This window comes from Ambystoma mexicanum, chromosome 10 (assembly GCF_040938575.1).
Source record: "Ambystoma mexicanum isolate Mex_15411 chromosome 10, UKY_AmexF1_1, whole genome shotgun sequence".
Taxonomy (NCBI): Eukaryota; Metazoa; Chordata; class Amphibia; order Caudata; family Ambystomatidae; genus Ambystoma; species Ambystoma mexicanum.
The window spans coordinates 674,671,107-674,698,092 of NC_090932.1; the positions used below are offsets into that span (position 1 = coordinate 674,671,107).

The window sequence follows — 26,986 nt, forward strand, 5'->3', positions numbered from 1 at the left end:
GAGAGGAAGAGAGAAAGCAGAAGCAAAGAGGAAGGTCTTGAGGTGCTTCCAGAACCGGAGAAGGTTCTCCTCAAGTTTCAGAGAGGCAGGGAGGCTATTCCAGAGGGAGGCCCCAGCCGAAGAAAGAGATCTAACACCAACTCGTTGCTTGGAGGAGCGAATGACCCTGAGGGAGTTGGAGGTGGAGGAGCGAAGAGCTCGAGTAGGAAGATATTTACGAAGAGAGAGTTGGAGGTATTGAGGCCCCAGAAGGCCTTGTGAGCAATGCAGAGGGTCTTCAACCTAATCCTTGCAGCCACTGGGAGCCAATGCAGAGATTTCAGTGCTGAAGAGATACAATCCCTGGGCTTGAGGTCGAGGACAAGTCTTGCAGTCCTGTTCTGGATGAGTTGCAGAGGGTAGAAGCAGGCAGATTTAGAAAGAGGCTGTTGCAGTAGTCCAGCCTAGAGAGAACCAGAGCACTAGAGACAGCGAGCTTCTGGGGGAAGGAGAGGAAAGAAAGAATACCTCTGAGGAGGTGCAGTTGGTAGTATGTAGCCTACTTGTGCTAGGAGACCACAATATATGGTAGCACTTGCTAATAAATTCACCAGAATGTCCCATCAGGGTGTGGGACAAAAAAACTAAGTCGTGAGAGCCACGCTTTTGTCACCATCATATCTTTATCACACCATCTAACTTTTCCTTTCGTTGAGAATTTGGGTTCCTTTTCTGTTTTATTCAAAGGTACAATAGCCTGAAAAGTCTTGCACAATCCACCTGCTCACATCTATAGACATCTGTACACATCTTGTCGGGCAGGGGAAATACAGATGAGTTAAATCGGCACAAAAACAATGACCACCCATGTAGGGTCCACCCATATGTATCAAAATCACATAAAAAGGACACGGTATAAAATGGCATCTGACTCAAAACGCCCACCATTACTATAGATTCAACTAGGATCATACTGCTAGCCACACCAGCATTTTTACACATTATAGTTTACAAAATATGTTTTTAAATCTGGGGTAAAGGTTCAGCAGGTAAATAGCTATATCAATTGGCTCTATTGAATTTCAAGCACCAAATTCCATGAGTGGTAGATATGTCTCAAATGAACGCTGGCATTCAAGTAATGTGAAGAAGAAACAATCATACAAATTGACAATTATAACCAAGTTTAGTTCTGGACTTATTAGGGTGTCTTGACCATAGAGGGGTTAATCAAAACAGCTTATTTAAACAGGGAGCGAATGGCACGTGCCTGCTTTCACATTATTATGAAGTAAGAAATAGCATTTCTTATTTTATTCCCAAATTGGTTGCCACGGCTCAACAGCTAGGCGACTTATGAGTGGGTTCATGAAAATACGATATGGCAAAGTCGATCTATTGCTCTCTTCAGGAAAAACTTGAATAAATGCATATCTAATTAAATGGCAAACCTTTGAAGTGCTTATACTAAAGCTTTATACACCCACAGTGTGGGCCATACCAAGCGATATGACCCACAAATGTTTATCAAGCTGTTCAAACATTTTTCCAAATAGAGAGAAGAATGATCCATTTGAAACAAGGAAATACAAAGGTGAAACTTTGGAATGTTGAGATCGAAGACTTATACCAACCATTCCTGCCTTCTGCTACTGCACTGTCTGCAATTGGACCAAAACATTCCAATGTTCCAATTAAGCTTTATAGACCTGGACTGAGGTCAGAACTGGGCCTTGTGGTCCCTGGAGAGGAGTTAAAAGCCCAAGAATGATTGCGCAATTAACTCTACTTCAGGGACCACAATGCCCTGTTAGTTCCTCATAGCAGGTCTACAAAGTTATTACCAATCTTGACAATAGTTTAGAGAAAGGTGTGGAACAAAATATAAATGGGGGAGTGAAGTCTTTTGGGGGGTATTTGCCAGTAGAATGGAGTCGCTGCGCATTTGATTACTCCTTCTACCAATGAGGGGGTCGGAAGGGTGATGCACTATAAAGGACACTGAATGAGACATGTGTCATTGCGGCCTGAGGATAAGTGCCTGTAAGGAAATATTTTCTTTTTGTAGTCTTACCTTCATTGACATCAGTATAAAACACCCAATTGTTTGTACCCTGGGCTCCGGTTTTGGAGGCAAGTTAGGTTTTTTGCTTTACTTCCCTTGCTCATCGCATCTCTTTTGGGGGTACGGGTCATCCCATATGGCTACCAGTGCAGGCTTTGCAAGATAACTTTGTTCTTTTAATGTATCACGCATCACGATGCAGTGAAATTCTGCAGAGGTACTTTGTATCCCTTTTTATTTTTGTAATAATTCTGTTACTTTTACGTGGTGTAACACTACATAAAAGTGACAGAATTGCTGGTGTTACAGGCTGGAGGAAGCAGAGATTTTCCTACTGTGTATTTTCATTTGTACTGTCACATACTCAAAATGGACATGCAATGTGCTCTCAGGTCAGGAAATGCCATATATGGTAAGGTCTTTGCTCTGGAAAAACCATGAGTTTCCTGGGCAAAGCAGTCGGGTGAGCATCAGTCAGAAGTGGGGGCTGGTACGGTCTAGTCCCAATTCAGACTCTAGCCAGGAGTATGTCTGTTGTTCATCAGTCTTAGGGCAAAAGCCTGTATGTAATTAGACAGCCCTTGCTAATTTGAATTGTGCAGATACTTATCATGGGTGGGTTGGGGACAACCCTGGCTCGAAAAGGGGATAAAAGGAGGAGTCCTGCAACCTTTTTTCAGAACAACATTTGAAGCAAGATTCCCACGAACAATCGCAGTGCTTCCAGCCAAGTCTGGCAAAGTCCTGTACCTCTATATAAATCTCCAGAAGACCCTTGTCAGTGCTTCGACCCTTGTGCTGGTGGGATCAACCAGTCCTAAGTTCTGCATGAGGATTCTGTCGTCGGAAGCCTTTGGAAGCATCCTGAAGCATCCTGTGGGCTGACCAGCGTCACCCAGGGTGTGCTTCAATGTATAATCCCCCTTTAGAGTTTTGGTTTGGAACTTCACATGTCATCAGCTTGTGACCAAGGACCCGTTGTCCTGCATCTGCTTCTCTATATCACGAAGAGGGGCCTTCCTGGAGCGGAGTCCTCCTTATCGCAACAAGCTTCCCCTGCCCCTCTGATCGGGGTGTTTTTCACTGTTGCCTGCTTCAGTCGTGTCCTGGTCTCTCCTGTTGCCCTGGGTCCTGTGGCGCCAGAGCCCTCCGGCCTCAAGATATGCAGAGCCATCTCAGACTTTGAACCACTGTCTAGCTTGAGCCAAGTCAGACACTGTTGGGAAAGATTCCCCTTTATGTGTAATTTTCCCTTCAGTTGTGTAGCCGCCAACTTTTTGCTGATGTCTGAACACCATAGTCTTGACTTTACCAGAGGAGCACAGCCTTCTGCTGCACTCCTCTGGGCTTTTCGCTCACTTTTAATGTGGAAACTGACATGCCCTTAATGACAGTCAATACTGGGTGACTTTGTTTCCCTTAGTACTTGTCCATGTTGCAACTTTTCTGCAACATGTAACATGTGTACAAAGTACCTTACAGTACACTACACTTGAGTCTAGTCATTTCCAAAGGCCCTACATACTCTCGAAGTATGGATTTTTTAGGAGACGTGCAGATGTGCCTTGTAAAGGGCTGGTGGCAGCTTATCATTTCGCATATTTTTAACAGTTTCATGCGAGGTAAACTGTGATTACTGCGTTTGGCAAGGTTAGGTGGCCTGGCTCCAAAATGGCCACGCAACGAGGTTCTTTGTCCTATCCTTTGGCCATCTTGCCCCTTCCCTTTACCCAGGTCGAGCCAACCCGGGTCAGCATGCCTTGTGTGTGTGCCTCCAGGATGTGGGCTGGAACGTCTAGCTCCAATACACATCCTGGGTGTCAGAGTCTGGAGTGCTGTGAATGCCTGGGACCACCATGGTCCATGATTGGTCCACGTATGGTATGTCTGTATGTGAGCAGATCGCCCATTGGGTCCTCTTCGTTTTGGCACAAAGGAGATTCTGGATAAGAGAAGGCCCCAAACACCCATACCAGGTCGATCTCTGGAGTTCTCACTGAACGAAGGATAGGATCCAAGTATCCTGAAACTAAGAAGCCGAGCCGAGGAACCGTTGGTGACTCGCTGGAAGGTTTGGCACCCTGAGCCCGCTGTCATCCCGCTGGACCCCTCTGTATCTGATCGTCCTAGAAGGTCTGCGACCCATTGGAATAGTGGGACCAACTATTCTTGGCACCTTCATCTTAACCTGCAAGTAAGCCTTTTCGGAAGTGTCCCTGGGCCATACAGTGGACTGACCAGCTTGCGCAGTCGTTGGGCTCTGATACCGCCGCAGTTTCGAGGAGGCCCTTGAAACTTGGCACATCACAAGCTCTGTGTTCACGGAACTCTCACACCGAATTTCGTACACTTGGCGTTCCCAGGTTTGGAGTAAAGTGAGTGTGCCCGAACCAGAGTTTACATGGTTGCCGTGCCACCCAGCCGTGGTGACGAACTTTGCAAGTTCATTGCAGCACTGGTCCTCTGTGCCCTGAAGCCTGCTGCAGCGGAACTGGCCTGATCCATCCACCAGGAGCGGAGAAATCGCCACTATCCCATAGGGGAATCAACGCTGTAACTTCGTTGCTGAAAGCCGCAGAGCCGCGAGATTGCCGCATTCGAACGTGCAACCGAAGTAGACTCGACCGCTGAAGTTTGGTCCGGAGTGCGGTGGGGCTCGGTGAGGAATCGCAAACCTAACCGGTGGCCCCTAGCACATTCATACATTTTTACACACAAGTGGCCCCTGAGGGCCCCTCTTCCTTTCCACTACTAGTGCGAACTAGCGAACTATTCCCAACTCTTGGAATCGACTCTGCCCTCAAGTGGAGGCCCTCCTCGAATAGTAGGAACCTATTCTTCGCCTCACCCACCTTCCTGAGCTGCTACAGACCCTTGAAGAGACCCCGTTTTGCCCATTTGAACTACCGCGTGCGCCAGCAGTGCAAGTACATTTGAGCAATGGACTCCACTCTTCTTAGGGATTGGACTGCTTCTTAGTTAGGAGTGAGTTGGATGCAGAAGGGACTAAAGACTATTTGCATTGACTGTTTCCTTCCTGGTTGTGGACCCATTTAGTGCATGAACCCTTTAGACCCCATTGGTCTTGTATATATGTATTTAGCTAGGATTGTGTTGGCTTAATAGTATTACTGTGATTCGATTTGTGTGTTGAAACTCAAAGGCCTTGAAATAAACGTATTTGTAATATATCTACACCTGACTGGGAGTGAATTGTAAGTGTCCTTTGCGCTGTGTGCTCATTGAGGTCTTTCAGTCACCCTCACCCCTCCTGAGACCTAGTCTTGACCGCCACCAAGCTACCTTCATTGGTCTGGCTTGTCCAGAAGGTTACCCTGTTCCAAGAAACTAGGCTGGCCTTCTGAACCTCTGTCCACCAGGTCAGAGTTCAGAAATCCGTCTTAACAGACACCAAAAACGCCCTGCAAACGAACCTTTACCTGAAGTAAAGCCAGCACATCTGAGAACCGCGGGTGTGGTTTCTCAGTGAGTCTGAGAAACGCAGGTGGGGGTGAGCGAGAGGGGGGGATGGTTTGTTGGGAGTTTGCCTACCTGTCTCCACCCCTACCGCCCTAGGGCTGTAGCAGTGTCAAGTCATCATCATAACCCTCCCTTGCGTGGTTGTGATTGGTGGAGTTCTGGACATGGATCCATGCACCCTGCCCAGTATTACCCTATTCTACTGAAGTTACATTTGTTTTTATCATCACTGGAAAATGTGCCTACCTGTTGCCCAATACTTGTTCTCCACTTTTAAATACTTTCAGCAACAGATACTTACCTGATACTTTTCACTCTTTGGGGCACTAAATCTACTTACCTTAGCAGGGAAGGACTTCTAAAGTGCTAGGGGCATTATTTTATAAGGCAGAGTATTTTTTCAATTGCTTTTCTAATTAGATCCATGTTGTTAAAATATTTTTACTGTTTTCAGGGCAAAGTTGGATCTCACTCTAGTCAGACCACCAACTATGTACATGGTTTTGCTTTAAACATACTTACTTGTGATTTCATGAGTCTAGAGTGATTAAAGGCCTAATAAATGAATTATTTGTGTACATTTTGCCTAATTTGATTTATTTCAGTGCTTGCTCTGTTTCTCGCTGTACCACTACATCACCCCCATATCTTTTATTATACATGTTTATTGAATTTTAAATATAACACATCTCAAAATATATAACCAATAAGTAAACATAAAACAGAAAAAAAAAATCAGGATCATCACATTAATGAATACACATTTCCTAAAAAGAGGAAAATTACAGATTTGATTTAAACCATGTAGACAACAGTCTTATAAATCCAAAAATCGGCCCCAAATTTGATCAAACAAATTAATTTTCTTATCCCTGTATAAAATCAATCTTTCCATTCTGGATACTTGTTTCAGATCATCCATCCATTCTGAAATTGTCGGTCTGTCATCACCTTTCCATTTTCTCAATATAATTTTTTTGGCAGAATTTGACGCCCTGAAAAACCAACACCTCTGTGGAAAGGAGAGATCATCCACCATGTCATCCTCACCCAAAATTACAGTTGTATAATCAAAGTCCAAATGCATCAGAAGAACTTCATTCATCTTCATAGTGACCTCACTCCAGAAAGACCTTAGTTCATAACAATCCCAAATCATATGCTCAAAAGAACCAGTAGCATGTTTGCACCTCCAACATGCACTCAAATCCGTCAAGCCTCTAGCATGCAATCTTTGTGGCGTCCAGAAAACTCTGTTTAGAATTTTGATCTGTCTAAACCTTTCTCCTAGATTCAAGGATGTTAGAGCCACATTTCTCCACAGATTCCTCCATCTGCCCTCCGACATCTCTGAGTCCAATAAGTCTGACCATTTTGATAGTAATTCATAGTTTGGTTCTTTATACTGATCAAGATTCTTGTACACTTTCGAAGCCATGCCACCTTCTGATTTATAGTCTTTCAGCCAATCATGCCATCTCTTGTAGCCATCCGGAATCTTGTGCCCTGCAGCTTTTTTCAGTTTCCTATACTCCCCCATTGTGCAATCTCTAAGATCTTTAACTTGCTTCAATCTTTTAAAGCTGATCCATTTACCTTCTTCAACAAGATCTTCTAGCCACTGTACACCACCCACTAGCCAGTTTGACTAGAAAAGTGGTTTCCCCTTCAACGTAATGGCAGGAGTCAACCAGAGCAAACTCAATCCATCCTCTGAAACTTCCTTTCTGCTCTTGTTCCAAAGACTCTTCCAGCATGACCTCACAAAAGCTGTTGTGGAGATGATTTATATCCCATTCCATCCACTGTAGACAGAATTGCCCTGGGGGAAAGAGGCGAAGATCTACTTGATTCTGCCATTGTCCAGACATCAGAAGAATCATCTATGAAAGGTACCAAGTGGCGAGCCCCAAATGCTAAATGATCATTTCCAAAATCCGGGACCCCCAAACCACCACATTCCTGTGAGAGTTGAAGTTTCCAGAGTTTCAGACGCAGTTGTTTTCCCTCCCACAGGAAGGACTGGATCAAGCTCTCCATTTTCTTCAAATAACATTTTTTAAGCTGCAAGGGAATCATGCTTAAGACATAGTTAACTATCAGAGTTGTCGTCATTTTGATTGCATGCCCTCTTCCCCATAGACTTAATCTCAACTCACTCCATCTTTTAAAGACTGATTCCATATTTTGCATAACATGTGTAACATTAACTTCCATCATTTTAGCCATATCTTTAGTCAGCCAAATTCCAAGGTAGCGCATCTTGTTCGGACACCAGTTAAAGGCAACATTTTTCAATGTCAAGGTTGAGCATTAAATTGATGCTGGCAGTGCCTCGTATTTTGACCAATTAATTTTATAACCTGAAACTTTATGAAAAATGTCTATTTGGTCAATTAGGGCCGGAGTGGAGGACTCCACATTGCGGACAACCAACAACATATCATCTGCATAAAGCCAGATTTTTTGACATGCCTCTCCAAAAGAAACACCTTCAATTGCCCTGTCTTCTCGTATCTTTACAGCCAATAATTCCATTGCGATGACAAATAAAATGGGCGACAGTGGACAGCGCTGTCTTGTCCCTCTTTCAAGCTCAAATTTGTCCGATACCAGACCATTAGTGATCACACTGGCTGTAGGCATTGAATATAATAGTCTTATCCAATCTGTCACCTTTTTCCCAAATCCAAAACCTTCCAAGGCTGCCAGAAGATAATTCCACTCTATCCGGTTGAAAGCCTTTTTCGCATCCAGTGACAACACCACCACATATTCCATATGATCCTTACTCTCAAACAAGGTCAACAAAAGTCTTCTCATATTATCCGAGGCATGCCTCCCTTTTACAAAGCCAGTCTAACTTCTGTCAATTATATCCGATAGAGATGCCCCCATTCTCATGGCCAATGCTTTTGCAAAGATTTTATTATCTGTGTTCAACAAACTTATTGGCCGATAGTTACTTGTTTTGACTGGAGATTTCCCTTCTTTCAGAAAAACAGATATCAATGCATGTCTCAGATTCCGGAAGACGACCATCTATTAAAGATGAGTGTAACATGGCCAACATTAGATGAAAAACCTCTTCAGGGAAAATCTTGTACAGTTCAGCTGGTAAACCATCCGGACCTGGACATTTCTGTGAATTTAAAGCGCTCGCAGCAGCTCTGAGCTCCTCTACATCCAAGTCTTTCACAAGGGAATCTTTGTAGTTTGATTTAAAACTTTCCAAATGACAACTAGTAACATAATCTCTTACTTCCCCCTGGGACATATGAACCTCTGAAGAGTACAGGTATGAGTAATATTCCTTGAAAGTATCATTAATTTCAGCCGGCTCAAAGGTCACAATCCCATTCGTCTTTTCTACAGCATTAATAGATTTCTCATTCTCCATAGTCCTTAAGCGATAAGCAAGAAGTCTATCACATTTCTCGCCCTTTTCATAGTATTTGCATTTTGTTTTAAATAGGAGACTTTCAGCTTTTGACGCAAGCAGATCTTCTAGCTTATCTTTTTTCTTTTGCATGCAATCAAATGAACATACAGAGAATTTCTGCATGTTTTCTTTTTCAAGAATCTCAATTTCCTCATTCAGCTTCTTAATTTCAGTGTCTTTCTCTTTTTTCTTTTTGCTTGATATACCAATCAACATTCCTCTCATGTATGACTTGAAGGCTTCCCACACAAATTCTACTTTCACCTCACCAGTCCAATTTTCAGCCACAAAGAATCTTGCTTCTTTTACTATTTTATCCACCATATCATTGTCATTAAGGAGTGTAACATTCATCCTCCAAGAGTTTGACTTAGGCAGGGGAAAAGTAAGTTTCATTTCAAAACTGATCGGTGCATGGTCAGAATGCAGGATGGCATTAATGTCTCCCCCTATGATTGACTGTGTGCACAAGCTTGAAGTCAAAAGGAGGTTAATCCGTGTGTACACTGTGTCTTGCAGAAAAGAAGGTATATTGCTTTACCAAAGGATTCTTTAGTCTCCACACATCTGAAAGATTCCATTCATTCATAAATTGAATCAAGGCTTCTCTTTTTAAAATATTTGCATTGTCCGTTGTATCTCCACTTTTATCCATCTGTGGATCTAGAGTAACATTAAAGTCTCCCCCCACTATAACATTTCTCACATTCACATTGTGCAAAAATTGTGAAAGGGAAGTAAAAAAAAACTTCTGTCCCCACCATTAGGAGCATATACATTACACACACAGTAGGCAACATTTTGAATTTTCAAATTTACACAGATAATTCTACCATGTTCCTCTTATTTGTACAATTCGCTCCATTAACATTCCACAAAACCACTTTTAAACTCCTCGTGAAAGAGGAAGCCATAACAGAACTAAATTGCACCCCTCCTGTGATGAAACCTAACAACTCAAAGTAACCAAAACTTAGAACCAATAAATAACAAGAAAAGAAAAAAAACAGAAATAACCTCTTGGATTTACACAACCCAAACCTCTGAAATCTCCCTTCCACAATCACGTTGAAAAGGACTGACCCGCTCCCTCCCATTTATTCATAAAAAAATAAATTTAAAAAAAATGTAAGCTAATCAAAACACAACTCCTTATTTCCAATTTATTACTCCTAGCACTCCGGTCAAATAGCAAACTACAAATAAACATTTCTTCCATTTTGCATCCTAAAATCCAATATTAAAATATAAAAGTGCATTTTACCGAATCGTTTTTAGAATTACTGCATCCCCAAAACACCATACACAGACCCATCCCCAATATCCTTTCACAAATGCATCCTAACACAACTTCATTCAAAAATGACATATCAGTGAAAACAGATCATTTCTCAAGTAAACCTGTCATTGCACAGTGATAGGGATCCGTGTTGATCGTTATTAAACCATAACTGAAAGGGGCGCAGATCTACCATCATACATCATAACATGTTTCGCCAACAAAAGGGGACATTTCACCACAGCATGTTTGTTTAAACTGCACCATATCGTCACCATAGTTGCACAATAATGCCCCTGGGTAATGTTCAGCTCAATCATAGCGCCACTGACCCAATAATAGATTGAAAAACCCAACCGCTCTCACAAAGCCCTTCACACCTAAGGCAATAAAGCCGGAGCACCATAGTTGAACACAGGAGTCTGACGTGCCGACTTCTGCTAGAATGCTGGGAAACGTCTAATCAATGAGTGCAAAACTGGTTGTAAGTGCGCTCCTTTTGGGACAGTAGATTTGTCTGAACATGCAGGTGCCTATGCTACTGTTCGAGAGCTGGTGTTAACCCTGACCTCCGTTTCTGCAGCTATCTTGTATTCCATGCTTTACCAGAGAGACCACCCCTGCCTGATTACTTTCCGTGTCACGAAAAGTGTGATTGTGGAAAATGAAAGTGCCCCAAAGGCTGGTATGGGGACCTGAATAGAACAGTGCATATTTCACTTCCTTGGTTCCACTAGGCTAGGTGGTGACACAATCATAATTAAACGAAATACTAAGCTCATGTGCAACTGTTTTCTCAAATGACCCAGGGCACTTTAACAACCATCTGATTGTTTATTACTGTGTATTTCAAAACTGTAGCTATTACCATCCTAGAAGAAGTACCGGCTCCAGATCCCATGGCACAGGTAGACTGGCCGGAGAACAAGAGGACATTCCAGTACTGGCAGGGTAGCATAGGTCTGGTGATAGCAAATGTGTATGGAAAGAAAAGCTATGAAGATGAACAAGACTGATCGGGCGATGAAACTTAACACTGCCTCAGTAATTGTACTGCTATTTATGTAGCCAAACATGACATGTGAATTTGATGTTTGGGGCTGCATACACACACAGATAATGCCCTGTCCCTCCTTGACTTCAGTCACAGATAAGCTTGAACTGAAGCATAGCATAACACTTACAATGGTGTATTACATTGCTCCTTATGTAGCTCACTGGTAAGAGTGCCGGGAAACCATATAATACCCATGTTCGCGCTGCCGAATGCTTTGGTGCGGCCAGAGAGTGGGTGGAACTCATCTTTGTAAATACTTATGCTCATCATTTAAAAATGCATGAACTTCATTTTGTGGCTATGAACAGACATCTTTACCCTATATCTTCAGAAGTCTAAATCTTACTGCTCTGCTACACTAATTTGATTGGCTAGACCCCAAGTTTCAATAACACTGTTCATTAACTAAGGTGGCCTCTCAGAAGCCTTCTAAAGGGCCTATTCTGAAAATTCATCTTCCTAAGCAGGAGTAAAAGACAGTAGAGGATAGCATTGCAGGAGGGAAGTCGTGCCAGGTGTATGAGAGTCTTCAGAATCCTGTGGGAGGTGAAGTGCGCAGGGAAAGACTACTAGAATAAGAATGGCCATTCAGAAGAGAATGGATAACTGCCAGAGGCAGAGTGGTAAGAAAAAAGGTGTAACGGAACTCAACCAACACCGAGTGACCCAGTGAAGAATCTGCGGGCTATACCAGTTCATACAGCCCACATACTGTTAAATGACCACACTTTATTGACACTCAGAGTTAGAATAGTCCTTACTGGGAAAATAACAGCCCAAAAACATCTATGTTGTGGAAGCATCATGCCTAGAAATTACATTGGTCAGGGTTGTAACTTCTAACTTGCACCAACTGCTCTGTTGCAGCATTCTCACATAAAAGAACGCAAACTTGTATCCAATAACAAGCAATTCAGAGTTTAGGTTCAACGTTAAGGCAGAAGGTCATATTTTCAGCTAACAATGTCTATTTTTACAGAGATCATCATTCGTGACTAGACACACTTGTGTACAGACGCGTTATAAATGCCATATCACATCATATCATTGCATGATGCAGACTTTACTATGGCTTTCCCCCGGCTGTGGGGGGCGGATATGGCCTGCCAGCCCGAGCATAGTTAGGCTTGAGCGAAATGAGGGCCTTGGCGAGGGCTGTGGGCCATTACCGGCCATGTTGCCCCCCCACCACCTCCCATAGTGTGGGTGAAGGCCATTCACAGCCCAGGGTTGATCTGGGGTGCAAATGCTTTATTTCCCCCCTCAGGAATTGGCGTTGTAAAGCCAATCTCCGGAGGGAGGATATTTTTTAAAGAGACAGGAGAGCCGCGACTGGAGCACAAAGCTCCGGACCAGCACGTAAGTGGGGAGGGAGGAAGGGGGTGGGGAAGGGGAGGCAACAGGGAGAGGCTCCTGTTTCCACCCCACATTAAAAATATTCTTTTTTTTTTTAAATGGCACCTCCTTGTGAGGAAGGGCCTAAGGTGGCTGGCAGCAGCAGGCAGAGAATGTGTATTCTCGCCTGCTGTTCCAGCCACCTGATTGGCTATGCAGCCTTTCCCGGGCGTGACAATCCCTTCTTGTGGCATTTAATAAAATGCTAGCTATGATTCAATGTTTTTCCACTAAGAAATAATGAAGTAAATATGGATAAAAAGCAGAAGCCTAACCTAAATTATGTTCAAGGGGTATGTCATGAAATGCAATTAGAGGCCATGTCAACTAAATTCAAGCAGGAAAATATAAACAAGTGGATATTTATCTTCTCAGTGTTGCATATACTATTTGAACATTATCCACAAAGTTGGAATACTTGCAGTAAGCTCAGATTCACATGTTTTGTATTATATTTTTCTAACTAAGAACCATTATTATCATTACTTTCCTTTATGATCAATAATTTCAATAAATGTGCAGTTTATACAAGAATGAAGCATAAGTGGTCTCTGCTGTGCTTTTTATGGAGTTTTAGAATATACATACCACCATGCTTTTTAACTATAACACTGCAGCACAAATGGATGGCAAGGTTCATTAAATGAAATATCAAAAAGCTAAAGAAGGGCAACAGAAAAAAACAACAGAACTTTCAATCATAATAAAAGCACAATTATTGGTGTTGATCATACCAAAATCTCTTCAAAAAGTGTATACTTTCCCAATCCATCCCTTGATGTTTTCCTGGTCCCCCGCTGCCGAGAACAGTTCATCTGGTATTGCTCACCAATGCCAATGTCAAAGGTCAATGAACATGTAGTAACGGAGCATTTTTAAGTCTTCAACCAGTGTTGTGCCCTGTCCTTCTGGGGAAAGGTTTAGGCTTGACTGAGCAAGAGTATACCCAATATGTCTCAATACTCTTCTAGAACGGAAATCTGTCAAATATATTCTCTCCCTCCGGGAACATCTATCGTTTTACTTTGTGCCCATAGCTCAATCACGGTCATACTCTAAGAAAACACTGAAAATAAATGTTTAACAGTGCAAAAACACAAACAGTATGTTGCATGCATAAACACACAACAGAAGACTGCTAGCATGTTAGGTCTACCAGATATATCACTCAATACAAGCTTATACAAATGAAAAATATGCTTTTACTGAATGTAAAATTGTTACCAGAGCGGCTGTTAAAAACAAATATACAGTTCACTATTTCACCACCAATCGTAATCAGTGAAATATAACCCTAACCATTAGACTATTACTGTGGGATAATTAAATGATCATATCCTGACATCAAAAAGGAACCATTGCTCAGTTAAGCTATAACCATTTCTGTAGGACCACAATTGACTTTTTCAATTCATATGGGGCATTTTCTATATCGTTATCAGTAATAATAAAGAAAAATATGTACCTTTCTGTTGGGATAACCACTTTGACTATGGCTTGCGACAGAGTCTGTATATGAAGTCACATCAGATAATAAACATAGAATATGTGAGTATTGTTAACAAGGAATAAGCAAAACAATACATATAAATAAACAATAAGACATAACTGGCAAACGTTGTGCAAGAAAACCATTGCTCTGATGAGTTCTATGAATATCTATTGATTTAATTCTATAAAATACTTCACAAATGCTAATAGAATTACTATGAAAGTGCACATGTATGCACCAGTAACATACTAAACTGAGAATTATTTTTGAGATGAGGGGCTATGCAATTCTACATTTCTTAATGGCGTTTTAAATGGAACATTTACTATATTAATGATCACCATTAAATGTGCTTGAAATTAAACATGTACATCAACAAAATACTTACCAGTTACTAACACTATGCTTCCCCCACAGTATATGCTCTTGTCTTTATTTTAAAATCATCTCACTTTAGGAAATGGCATCTATCCTATCAACTAGGAACATACCCAAAGACACCCACATTACAATGCTTAATTTGAAGAACAGTTGGTACCAACAAATTAGCAGATTACAATTAAGGGAAGCCAATGATGCTACAATGATGGACTAGGCCCACACAGAACAGTGCAGAATAAAAGAGCAACCTAACTATTAATTGGATGGGACAGTACAAAAATTAATTATCAATGTAATTTATATTTATTTTTAAAAGACTACAGCAGATTTAGTCATTCAAATTAAATCTAACAGGTGGTCTATTTGTCTAAATTACCTTCTCAAACTCCTCCTTGTTTTTGGGAGGCAGTAATGGAGCATTGGGATTCCTCAGTCTCTCCCTGGGCTGTGCGTTAAAAGGCAATCCAGAAGGAGGTGGTGGGAGTGTATGCTCCATCATTGAAGGTGGAATGTATATTGGATGCGGAGGAATAGGTACAGATTTGCCCCAGCCCAGCTTCATTTCAAAGTTCTGTACTAACTTTCCTAAAAAAAGAAGACATTTAAAACAGTGGAGCTGCAATAAACGTCAATTAGGCAGTAAAATGGAGACTAAGAATTTGAATTAACAGCAATTAAAAAGCAAATAGTGTTGGCGTTGTGTGGTGAAAAGAATGTAGTTCATGTATGCAAACCCACTTACCCTGCTTTCCCCTTGACCATATGTCCCATCTGGCTAAGTAGATAAAGGATGCAAGTGTGGAGGTGTAACTACAAATGTGAGGACTGATGAATGTATGAGAGCAAGAATGATGTGTGAATTATGTTGTGCCCACAATGTATTCCAGCATTTGCTCTGTAAAACATTTTTACGATTATGTGCTCACAGTATGTGCGAGCAGTCCCACTACAAAGACTTTCATGATGCTCATAACATATGCCAGTATTCACACTTTAAAACACTCATGACGCTGGTTCCTGCAGTATTAATGACCATTGCCTCTAAAATATTTATGGTGATGCAGCCATGCCATAATGCATACCTGAAATCACGCTATAAAACCTTATTTGCTAGTGCTCCCACAATGTATGCTATCATTCCAAATGTAAAACCTTTAATTACGAGGCGCCCACAATGTTTCCCAGCAGTTTGAAAGCCCCAACGTGCACACATTTGTAAGTGGTCAAAAGCAATTAATAGGTATGCAGGCCGTATGTAGGTAATGGTGGTGGCTTTAGAGCACATTCTCAGATGGCGTTCTCTCTAAAAACATGATGTATATTCACAAAAAGTACTTAAGCATGGGCCCTAAAATTGTTGCACATTTAAACGGCAATCTCCGCTTTTACTGCCTTTCACTCATACACCAATTGCTTTCCCCGCACCTCCCCCAGCCCACCCTCCCCAACACAGATTGGCTGTTTCCGGAGTCACAAGACCCAGAACACTGCTCTTAAACAAGCTCCTCAAGGTAGCCAGCGAATATCAAGGATGCCTCCTGTTTGCCAGTTCACCAGGCCCAAGCCCTTCTCTGTAACACCATCTACACTGACCAACTGGACCACATAGTATGAAGTTAAGGGATGGCTTTCTGGATAATTTTCAATTTTGATACCTGCCACTGAGATCGTGTATAACTAGAATTATTTACCATTTGTTAATGTACCACTGAAATGCTTCCAACTTTGATATTTGTCCACCGGGATAATTTGTAGCTCGGATAAAGACACCACTAACCATGATAGCTTTACTGCTGAAAAAAAAACTGAGTGCAATGCTCAATTTCTGCACTACACTATTTTCATAGAACAGCTCTTTGATAAAGGTTCCCGGATATGCCCACCGCTAAACAAGCCAAAGCGCCATAGGGATTACTACAACAGCTGAAGTAAACCTCACGCACCCACCAATGTAGTTTAATCAGTTCCCAGTGATCAACTTAACCATAAGGCACACAGAAGAATAGAGGCGCCCCAACATACTACAACACCAAGGAAAGGCGCTCCAGTCACATCTCCCTATAAACCAGACACAAAACACGCAAATATGCCTCACTTATGGAAAGACTGCCAGACAGGAACTACACAAAGGTGCAAGAAGCAGCAAAAAAGCCATATAAAGCAACCAATTATTTCATGCAACATCTATGCTCCAGGAAACTTCACGCAGGATCTCCCCGTAGAACAAAGCCCTTTCCAAGACAGCGCAACCAAAATCACTATGCCTCACCATACATATCATCTACAATGCCTAACAACCAGCCAATCTAAGAAGTCACACTCACTGGGAGAGAATTGATATTGATATTTTATTTCTATCAGGCTCGTACACAAGTGTTTCAGAGAGCGACAAGGCAAGGGAGGGGAACAGGGGAGAGCAAAACAACGATCTTACTAGGACCAGTGACATTGAGAACACGCAAGTGCATGGGAGAGGGGGAGGGAAAAAGTGCATGGAAGGGGGCAGAAGTGGAAAGTGCGGATCAAAGGAGAAACAGATTAATAATAATAAATAAATAATAAAGGCAACAAACAGTGGTAGTGCAGCCAGCAAGTGGCAAGTGCTGGTTTTAAGGCAGCAGACAGGGTAGGTCTTATAAGTGTAAGAAGAAAAAGGGGGGACTGTATGGGTACAGATACAGACCCCAGTGCAAGGGGTGGTCCGGAGGCAGTGCGAGAGGGTGGCAGGGTGAGCAGGTACCTCAGCCGGGAGGACAGAGGGTGGTCAGGTGCACAGTGCCAAGAGAGAACAGATCAGCAGGGGAGAGGGGGAGTGAAGGCAGAAGCAAAGAGGAAGGTCTTGAGGTGCTTCTGGAACTAGAGATGGTTCTACTCAAGTTTTAGAGTGGCAGGAAGGCTGTTCCAGACAGAGGCCCCAGCCGAAGACAAAGATCTACCCCCAGCTTGTTTTTTTGAAGAACAACTGACCCTGAGGGAGCTAGAGGTAGAGGAGCGAAGAGCTAGAGAGGGGAGGTATTTGCGGAGGGATAGCTGAAGGTATTTTGGACCCAGGCCCCAGAAAGCCTTGTGGACAATGCAGAGGGTTTTGAATGTATTCCTTGCACATCCACTGGGAGCCAATGGAGAGATTTCGGAGCTGGATAGATACGATCCCAGGGCTTGAGGCCAAGGACAAGTCTTAAAGTCCTTTTTCTGGATTAGCTGCAGAGGGCAAAGAGTAGAGAGTAGAGGCAGGTAGATTTACAAAGCGGCTGTTACAATAGTCCAACCTAGAGAGAATCTCAGCTTGTGAGACCATGAGCTTCTGGGGGAAGGATAGGAAAGGCAGAGTACCTCTGAGGAGGTGCAGTAGAACGTTTGACTTTTTAGAGACATCAGAGATGTGGGTGGAGAAGGAAATTGTCGAGTCAAAGATGACCTTGAGGTTCTTAGCCTTGCAGGTGGGGGTAGGAGGAGGGCCAAGGGAGGCCGGCCAGAGAGCGAGGGGAAAGGATGGTGAAGGTGAGCCGATGAGGAGGATCTCCGTCTTGCTGGCATTCAGACAAAGATCATTGGCGGCACACCCATCTTGAATGGCAGTTAGGCAATCAGAGATGAGAGAGGGAGAGCAGGTGGCTGAGGGCAGCCTGAAAATGAGTTGTGTTGTTAGCGTAGCACTGGAAATTTAAGCAGAAAATGACAATGCAGTGGGCGAGATTTGCCAGGTATTGGTTGAAAAGCCAGGGCGAGAGGTTAGACCCCTGGGGAACACTACAGATAGAGAGGAAGATAGATGATAGGAAGGACCCAAGTTGGACCTGGGAGGGTCGATCAGAGAGGAAAGAGGTCAGCCAGGCCAGAGCCTGATCAGTGATACGCAGGTTATCACGGAGACGGTTGAGCAGGATGGTATGGTTGACCGAGTCGAAGGCAGAAGAGAGATCGAAGAGGATGAGGACAGAGGGAATGTTATAGTTAAGGCTGGAGAGCAGATCTTGACGGATGTTCAGGAGAGCAGTTTCTGTGCTTCTGGCTGCTCTGAAGTCAGACTGGTGGTCATGGAGTGAGCCAACAGAATTGGAATGAAGATTAAGCTGAGAGATGGCCAGCTTTTCCAGGAGTTTGCCCAGAAGAACAAGTCACTTACCAACTGTAATGTTCTTTCGACTGGATGTTCCTCCCACGTATTCCTCATCTTGTGATAAATCGTTATCGCCAGCTTCGCTGCTTCGGAAAAAAAAAATTCTCGGCAGAGGGCGCTGTGCTCGAGATCGTGGCGTCGATTGTCCTGCCGAGAATTTTTTTTTCCGAAGCATCGAAGCTAGAGATAACGATTTATCACAAGATGAGGAATACGTGGGAAAACACAATCCATTCGAAAGGGAGTAATGGAAATTGGGCAATAGACTGACATGAAGGATCAGCTGTGGGTTTCTAGAGAAGAGGATGCACAAGGGAGTGCTTCAGAGGGGAGGGGAGGGGAAGGATCCTGAGGCAAAGGAGTGGCTGCAAAAATCAGCAAGGGCTGGAGTGAGGGGGTCAATGTGGTCCTTAATGGTTTTAGAGGAACAGTTATGAACCTGTTTTGACGAGGCTTTCATAGATCGGACATGTCTAGCAACCTCATCAGGGTAGGAAAGAAGAAAGGATGAGAAGGAGGGTGGGGGGTGGCTGAAGGAGGGTCAGCAAGCACAGACGGAGAGGGGAGAGGAGGGGTGGAGAGGGTGGACAGGATGTCCTGGGTTTTGAGATAAAGTGAGAGGCAAGGGCATTGCAAAGAGCCTGGGTGGCAACACGAGGGGTAGAGACTGCAGCAGGGTTGGCCAGTTCCTTGCAGATTTTAAAGTGTGTGGCCGAGTTGTTCGTGCCCGCAGGGACACAAGCTTGAATGTGGACTCTCTTCTTGGTGAGGACAGAGTCGGTATTGCCTTTGGAGAAGGCGACAAACCAGTTTGTCAGAGGATGAACAAGAAGCCATCCATTTCCTCTCAGCCGCCCTACACTTACGTTTAAGTGTAGCTAGGTCGGAGTCATACCAGGAATTGCACTTGGCTTGACAGGGGCAAGAGCATCAAGAGTATCAGAAATTGAAAAGTAGTGCAAAGACAGGGCTGTGTCAGGATGTGAGACAGCCAGAGGGGGGGATAGAGAAGGTGGCGGCGAAAGAATCAACTGACACACGCTTCATGGGCCGGATGTCCGAGAAGGTATGTGGCAGTGTTGGGGTAGGCTTGGCTTGGGGGGAAGAGAGGGAGAGATGAGAGGAAAGGGGGGAGTGATCGCTCCAGGAGAGAGGAGTGGTCAGAGGGATGGAGAGGTGGAGGTCAGAGGAGATCAAGACATTGAGTGTGTGCCCTGCAGAGTGAGTCGGGCCAGAGGGGAGTATGGACTGGGAGAGGGAGTCACAGAGGTTATGGAAGAGTACAGTAGAGGAACAAGGAGAGTCTAAATGGATATTGAGGTCACCGAGGAGGAGCTGAGTTGTAGAGGTCAGGAGGGAGGAGGAGAGGTCCGCCCACTCAGAGAAATTAGGTGATTTGATCAGGAGGCCGGTAAATGGTAGCCAAAGTAAGAGAATGGGTAGGAGAGAGAGAGAGAGAGAGAGCCTACAGACAAGGCATTCAAAAGAGGAGTAGGTGAGTGGAAATAATAGAGGCAGGAGTCCACTCAGGAAAGATCAGGGCTACCCCCCACCGGACCAGGAGGATCTGGGTGCGGAGAGGATCTTGTAGCCATCGGGGAGGAGAGAGTCAAAGCTCAGGACAGAGCTGCCCGTGAACCATGTCTCAGTAAAACCAAGGACATTAAAAGGCATGGTCTAGTAAAAAAATTTTTTGTCCCAACGGGTCGGCAATGTTTTTTTAAGCCTAAGTGGCTCGATTTTAGAAAACTTTCCTATGGACCTTACCCGAGTTTTCGTCCATTAAACGCACGCGAAAACAAGCACCAGGGAGCCGCCATTTTCTGATAATCCTATCTTTTCCCCGATCGCCCTGGCTGACCTGCTTTTGCGGCACTAAATCAATTCCCCGCCCCCGAGCCTGACATTATCAAAACATTCATATTCCCCGCCTCTCTCCGTGACGTTACTGTGCTGCGTAGGCAAACGCGCCCAGTCGCCTTCTGCGCGACTCCACACAGAACCCGGAAACCAACACAGATCAACTCACAACACAGCGCGCCACAATTCGGAATATGAAACTGTACTTTACAATGAAACAGCAACACGGTACATTTGGTAAAGTACATTTATTGGACATTAAATGTTTAGAGAATATTTAGCAATTGCCATATAAACTCCGGAAGGCATTTATTTTCTTTTATCTGTATCCGCAATAAATAACTGTCCCGTTTCATCTTGAGTCACGCTATGTTCCTTTATGGTACACAGGGTGTTCATTTTCGTAAAAAGAATCACTTTGGAAGCGCGGTGAACCGCAAGGCTGTTCCATCAAATAGGCACTAGTCCAGCCTAAAGGTTGTTATGTTGCTTCTAGCCACTAGTACAGTGTAAGGGCATGTGGGCCCTTGGCGATCGTCCCATAATATGGTGATCGTGCTCCAGTTGTTGACACGAAGCTGCAGGTGTCTGCTGAAGAATCCATCCGCCGGTGTCTCAAACAGATGGCAGTGGCAGAAAGGGATAAAATACCTGTTATGGAAACAAAAAAATGATAATTAGTCTCGCTAGCCGAACTTCATTAATATTACTCATTTTATTTATTACGGCCGATCAGAAACTATTTGCTTGCAAGGATAGTTCAATGGAGTATGTTTGTCTATAGAATCAATGCGAAAAGTAACGAGATAAATCGAGGCAAACACACAATGATAAACAACAGTTAGTCTACATGCGTGAGGAATGATATGATATATGATATGCCATTTGTAACGTGCCTATACTCGTGCTTCTAGGCGTGACGAGGCAGGTGGGGAACAAGGGCAGACAGACAACGTTCCTACTAGGCCAGGTGTCTTTCTGATCGCGCATGGGGAAGGGCTGTACATGGTTAGTTGAATACAAATTAAATAATAGGGCCAGCTGGTGGCAAGTGCAAGGTAAATGCCGGGAGAAGGGGCTGAAGGATACAGAGACAGTCCCGCAGTGCAGTTAGGCAGTGCAGGAAAAAGTGGCTGGGCCAAGGACCGAGATCGGTGAGAACAGTGGACCTGCATGCCCATGTGCCCACTACGAATACGTGTTACTTGCTTTTCCTAGCTCTTCATTCTTTCATTTATTCATGCATCCATTCATTAAATCTTCATTCCGGTATAAAAGCGTGTAAAGATTTACTTACATTATATTTGAAATTTCCATTGTGTCTCTTCGTAATGCAGTCTGTAAAACGGACCGTGCTCTTGACAACGATTTTTCGTATACTGAACTAAACAGAAACTCTAGTTTCTGAATTTTCTGCCTTATCGTCTCTTACGTTATTGCGCACTCCCTTCAAATGTAATTCTTTCGGCATGGTCCCTGTCTCAAGGTCAAAAAACAATAGACCCTTATACTTCCAGTGCAACTTGTGGGCCTCATCTGGGCGCTGTCCTTCGCATTCTTTATTTGCAACATCACGTAGTATGGGCATCTATGAGAACTTGAAGTTTAGAATCCGTCTATGTAGTGCGCCTCAATGTGCAAATGGGAACTGGCTTCTCTCCCAAATGCCACGGCCCGCTTGGCTGGCGCGTTCTAAGTGCCCCAATTTTGTCGCCGTTGTCTGCGAGCTGTGCAGCCCAAATTGAGACATTTAATTATTGGCGGAAGGTCAGGGAAAGTATAAAGTACCACAGGAGTTGAGTTAAAAGTGAGATTTATAGTTTTTTTTATTATTTGCAATACGCAAGCCTCCCCTCCGTTAACAGTGCGTAGCATTTACATTTACATGAGATGAGACATGAGAAAAATATATACATACACATATGTGAGGTGAATAGAGAGAATTCAAAGATGACACCCAGCTTGTTCGCCACCCATGATGGTGAAGTTAGGGGTGAGGTTTAAAAGGTACACTGTACAATAACATTTATTTACAAAAAGACAATCGTATTGCAATTATTTAAACCGGGATTTGTACTTCGCAATCAGCTGTGCATGGGGTGGGCATGGCGCAGTCGCAATGTTTGGTGGCAATGGATCACTGCTCTGTACAGAAACGTCCAAAATTCCATATCTGTGCTTCTCTAACACAGCAACAATAAGGCCTTTCACAAAGTCGAACTGCATTTCATCATAGACTGGTTTGATCACCCATTGCTTACTTCGTTTTGAAAACACCTTAGTGTAGCGAGGCATCCTTACTTTGCCCCTAGTCCTAGATTGTTCACGTCCGACATTGCTGTTATGGGCCAAGACCGCTAGTAGAGTGCGATGTTTCATGCCCCGAAAGCTAAAATGCAAGCGCTTTGGACTGTACTTTAGGCACATATTGTGGAACACCTCCAAATCTCCTGTGTGACAGAAGTCTGTCAGTCCTCTCAAATCTCTTGATAGAGTTTTGTCGAAAACAATCTTCTCAATGGCTTTGTGTGTCGGTGAAGATGGAATCAACCACTTCTTCTTCCGTGCCTCCTCTGGGGACAAAGGGCCATGTTCACATTGGTGGAAATGTTCATTTGCTGTCCAGCGGTGAAGGTTGGTACAGTGGTGCATCAGTGACCGCCATTTTTCAAGTAGTATTTCCACTGACCCCTCACAAGTTTTTGAGCTCCACCAAAGATGGTTGGTGATAGAATGTGACCACTGCAAAATATTTTCAAAACCTTTTTTTTTTCCTGCAGCCGAGATTTTCTTATTGATTGATTTAGCAAGATGCCATACGTCAAATTGATGTTTAATATGTGGGAACTGCTCTCTCATTGTCTTGGCAATTGAAACGTGTCTATCCGTGGCTATGAGGTCGATGTGCATCCCCCTCGATTGTAGATATTCCACTGATTTTATAAATCCTAGTTTCTCCATGGCCACTGACGATGTACATTGTGTTACCTGCACGACCACCGAACTCACAATTTTCTTACTATCCATGTCCTGAAAGTGGTAGGTGCAGTACTTGGCAGAAAATCCAGGGCTATCGCACTGTCCATCGCCGGCTAGCCTGAATCGTTTGCCTTTGAATGTACTTGCTAGAGACAATTGTTCAATTTTCCAAGCATCACTAATGGCCGGAAACAGATAATCACGTTGGTATGTTTAGTACAGCGCTTTAGAAATGAAATGGAGTCCCACAAACTGAAAGAAAGCCTCTAACTTCCTAAAACTGGAGCCACTAAAAAGTGATGCTGCTGCACACAGTAGATTGCCTGCTGCCATTTTCCCCAGCATTGGTTGTGCAGACCATGAGACCCATGATTTAATCTACAGGCGGCATTTATTTTGACGTTACTGCCTTTTATTTGACGAGTCACATTAATCAATGGCTTCCCACATACATTCCCTCTAATGGAACGCTCACATTTCAGCATACTTATAATTTCCATCAAACAACTGTCGAATACAATGTATTTGCTCTCTTTCATTAGACTGTCATCCTGCGTCAACGTTGTTTCGGCCTGTGACGTTGTGGAGATTTCAACACATTCGAAAGTAATATCGCTGCTATCAAGTTCTGAAGCGTCTATGGATGCTGCGGCTGGTTCATCCTCTCTCATTTCAACATCTGCTACTTCAACATTGATGGGAGAACACAACAATGTCGACATGTTTTTTGGTGGCAAATTTTTGGCGGGTGTAGATTGTGTAAATTGATCTGCAACTACTTCAGAGCTATCTTGAATACATTCAATAACATCTTCTTGTGGTGGTCCGGTCGCACTGTAGCTGTGGTCCGATGCAACTTTGCTGTAGTCTACAAATACAGTTAATTCATGTTCTGGCCATTGGACATGAACATCTCGGGCCTGAACACGCCTCACCGCAATTAATAGTTCCTCCATGGTGTGCATGGTCTGGCAAGCCACATCTCTCATTCGCTTCACTGTCTGTGTGTGTATAGTTCTGACGCCCACGGGTAACTGGAGGAGAAATTGGAAAAGGGATGTTCAGTTTAAACACAAGATGGAGTGTAGTAGAATTGACTGGAAAAAAACATAAAATAGTCCCCACCACAAAAAAATGTTTTAAGTTATTAACTGTTTGTAACTAACCTTTTTTTGTTGTTTTTTCTTTGCAACTTTTTTGACTCGACCTTCAACATCTGCACGCTGTAGCTCTGATTCGTTTCCGCATGTCCTCCCTTCCTCTTGCGCTGCAAGCACTATATTTTCTGTATCCGCATAGACAGCACGGAAAGAGGCTCCATCGTCTCCCTGAAACATAGTACTTTCATTACTATGTATCAAAATATTGTTAGCATAAAACACACGTGAGGACGAACACACAGGTACATCTTAATAGCCAAATACGATTTAAACATTGTGTGCAACAATCAAAGGACAAGTATTCGACCAGTGATGATCTATTTCGATAGAACTGTCAGTATCCATACCTCTGGCTCCTCATGGACTTCCATGAATGGTTGTATTGGAGAGGAGGCATCCGCATCTCCCTGAAACACAGTACTTGCATTAGTATGCTTTTCAATATTGGAAACACAACACACACTTGGGGTCGAACGCACAGGTACATATAAAGAGATAACCGCGAAAGATGCATTGTCCAAAAGAATCAAGGAAAATCCAAATATGATCACATTTCATCGACTTATTTCAACGATTCCTTTACATCTGCATCATCTGAGATGTTGTGATTGTGGTGGAAGCTCCGTCGTCTCCCTGAAACACAGCACTTGGATTAGTATGGTTTTCAATATTGGAAATATAACACACACTTGTGTTCGAACGCACAGGTACATATAAGGAGATAACCGCGAAAGATGCATTGTCCAAAAGAATCAAGGAAAATCCAAATATGATCACATTTCATCGACTTATTTCAACGATTCCTTTACATCTGCATCATCTAAATGAGATGTTTTGATTGTTGTGGAAGCTCCGTCGTCTCCCTGAAACACAGCACTTGCGTTAATAGGGAAGAAAGTATAGCAAATGGAATCACATTATACGATCACGCATGATGGAGCTGTCATTATCCATACCTCGTGCTGCTGAAGAATATCTATTGATGTTGCAAATGTAGTGCGCACTTCCGAAAGCTGTTGCGCCGATTCGTATACTTGAATGTCAGGCTCTGCATCAAGTGCAGGGGTTGACGCTCCATCAACTGCCTGAAACATAGTACTTGCATTAGTGAGGATTACAATTGCGAAAACATAAAATACACCTGGGGTCGACAGCACAGGTACATATCAACGGCTAACCACGAATGAAACATTGTGTAGAACAATCAAAGGACAAGAATTCCAGCTCTGATGATGATGCTCGATGGAGCTGTCAGTATCCATACCTCCTGCTGGTGAGGAACATCTAGAAACGTTGTAGATGTGGCGGACGCTTCAGCATCTCCCTGAAAGACAGTACTTGCATTAGTATAGATAACACTAATTATAACTGAAAACAAACACCAGTGGACGATAACTAAGGTGTATATTAATTGGAAAGCAGTAATCAAACATTCTGTAAAATAATTACACGATAGAATGAAACTATTACTAGGCATGCATAAAACAGGTCTGTAGCGGATTAGCCTAGTAAGATTACCTGATACGCGCTAGAAGTGGTTGATAACTGCGACCAAGTCAAGGATGTAGAATGTTCTTGCTTCAGATTCAAGGGATAGTCAAGAAGCTGTAAAGGTCAATTAATGATTGATAATGAAATGCCAATATTAAAAATAGCCATGTAAGCCAACAGAATACTTGAAAAATGCTCAAAACAGCACAGTTCCCTGTCCCCATATATATATATGTATATATATATTGCGTTTGTGGGTTATGAAATGGAAAAAGAATATATTGATAAATGTCATTATTCAAAAAAGTATACACTCATAACAATATCGAAATTATTACAAGGGATAGAACACCTACAATATCTATTAATCCATTCGGCTACACATTACCGCAAGGCCTAAAGCTAAATCCGGACACTTGACTCACCGGTGGTGGAATGTGGACAAATAGAGTGGGAATAGCGTTTTCGCGCAATTTCCGTGTCGTGCGCCTTTTATTCTTCTTTGTTACCCAAGAAGTTGTGTACATGTCCAAGGAAAAGTGCCGGCTGCAGATGCGGTATCGATCACCCCTCTTGTCCTCTAAGACTTGTTGGACTCTACTCTCCAGCTCATCCAGTGGATATCCGCAATGTCTGACCCATTCTCTTATTCGATCAACAGTTTTCGGGAACACATGCATTGTAGTTCCTTCAGATTTCGCATGGGTCTTCGAAGGGCAACCGCTAATCGAACAGGCAGGCATTGTTGATGAATCTGAAAAGTAAATATCGACATTAATATAGAATCTTCAAGAGTAAAGATTTGA

General features: G+C 43.2%; 1 protein-coding gene across 5 annotated transcripts in view; it reads right to left on the minus strand.

Annotated features, from left to right (window-relative positions):
- The window catches only part of U2SURP (U2 snRNP associated SURP domain containing), a 1,877,492-nt gene that overhangs the window by 1,176,002 nt on the left and 674,504 nt on the right, over positions 1 to 26,986 (minus strand). For all 5 annotated transcript variants that reach the window (XM_069618259.1, XM_069618256.1, XM_069618257.1 and 2 more), the window contains 2 exons: positions 14,947 to 15,155; positions 14,163 to 14,206 (listed from right to left, as the gene is read on the minus strand). In XM_069618259.1, coding sequence (XP_069474360.1) covers positions 14,163 to 14,206; positions 14,947 to 15,155 — 253 coding nt within the window. The remainder of the gene's footprint in view (positions 1 to 14,162; positions 14,207 to 14,946; positions 15,156 to 26,986) is intronic.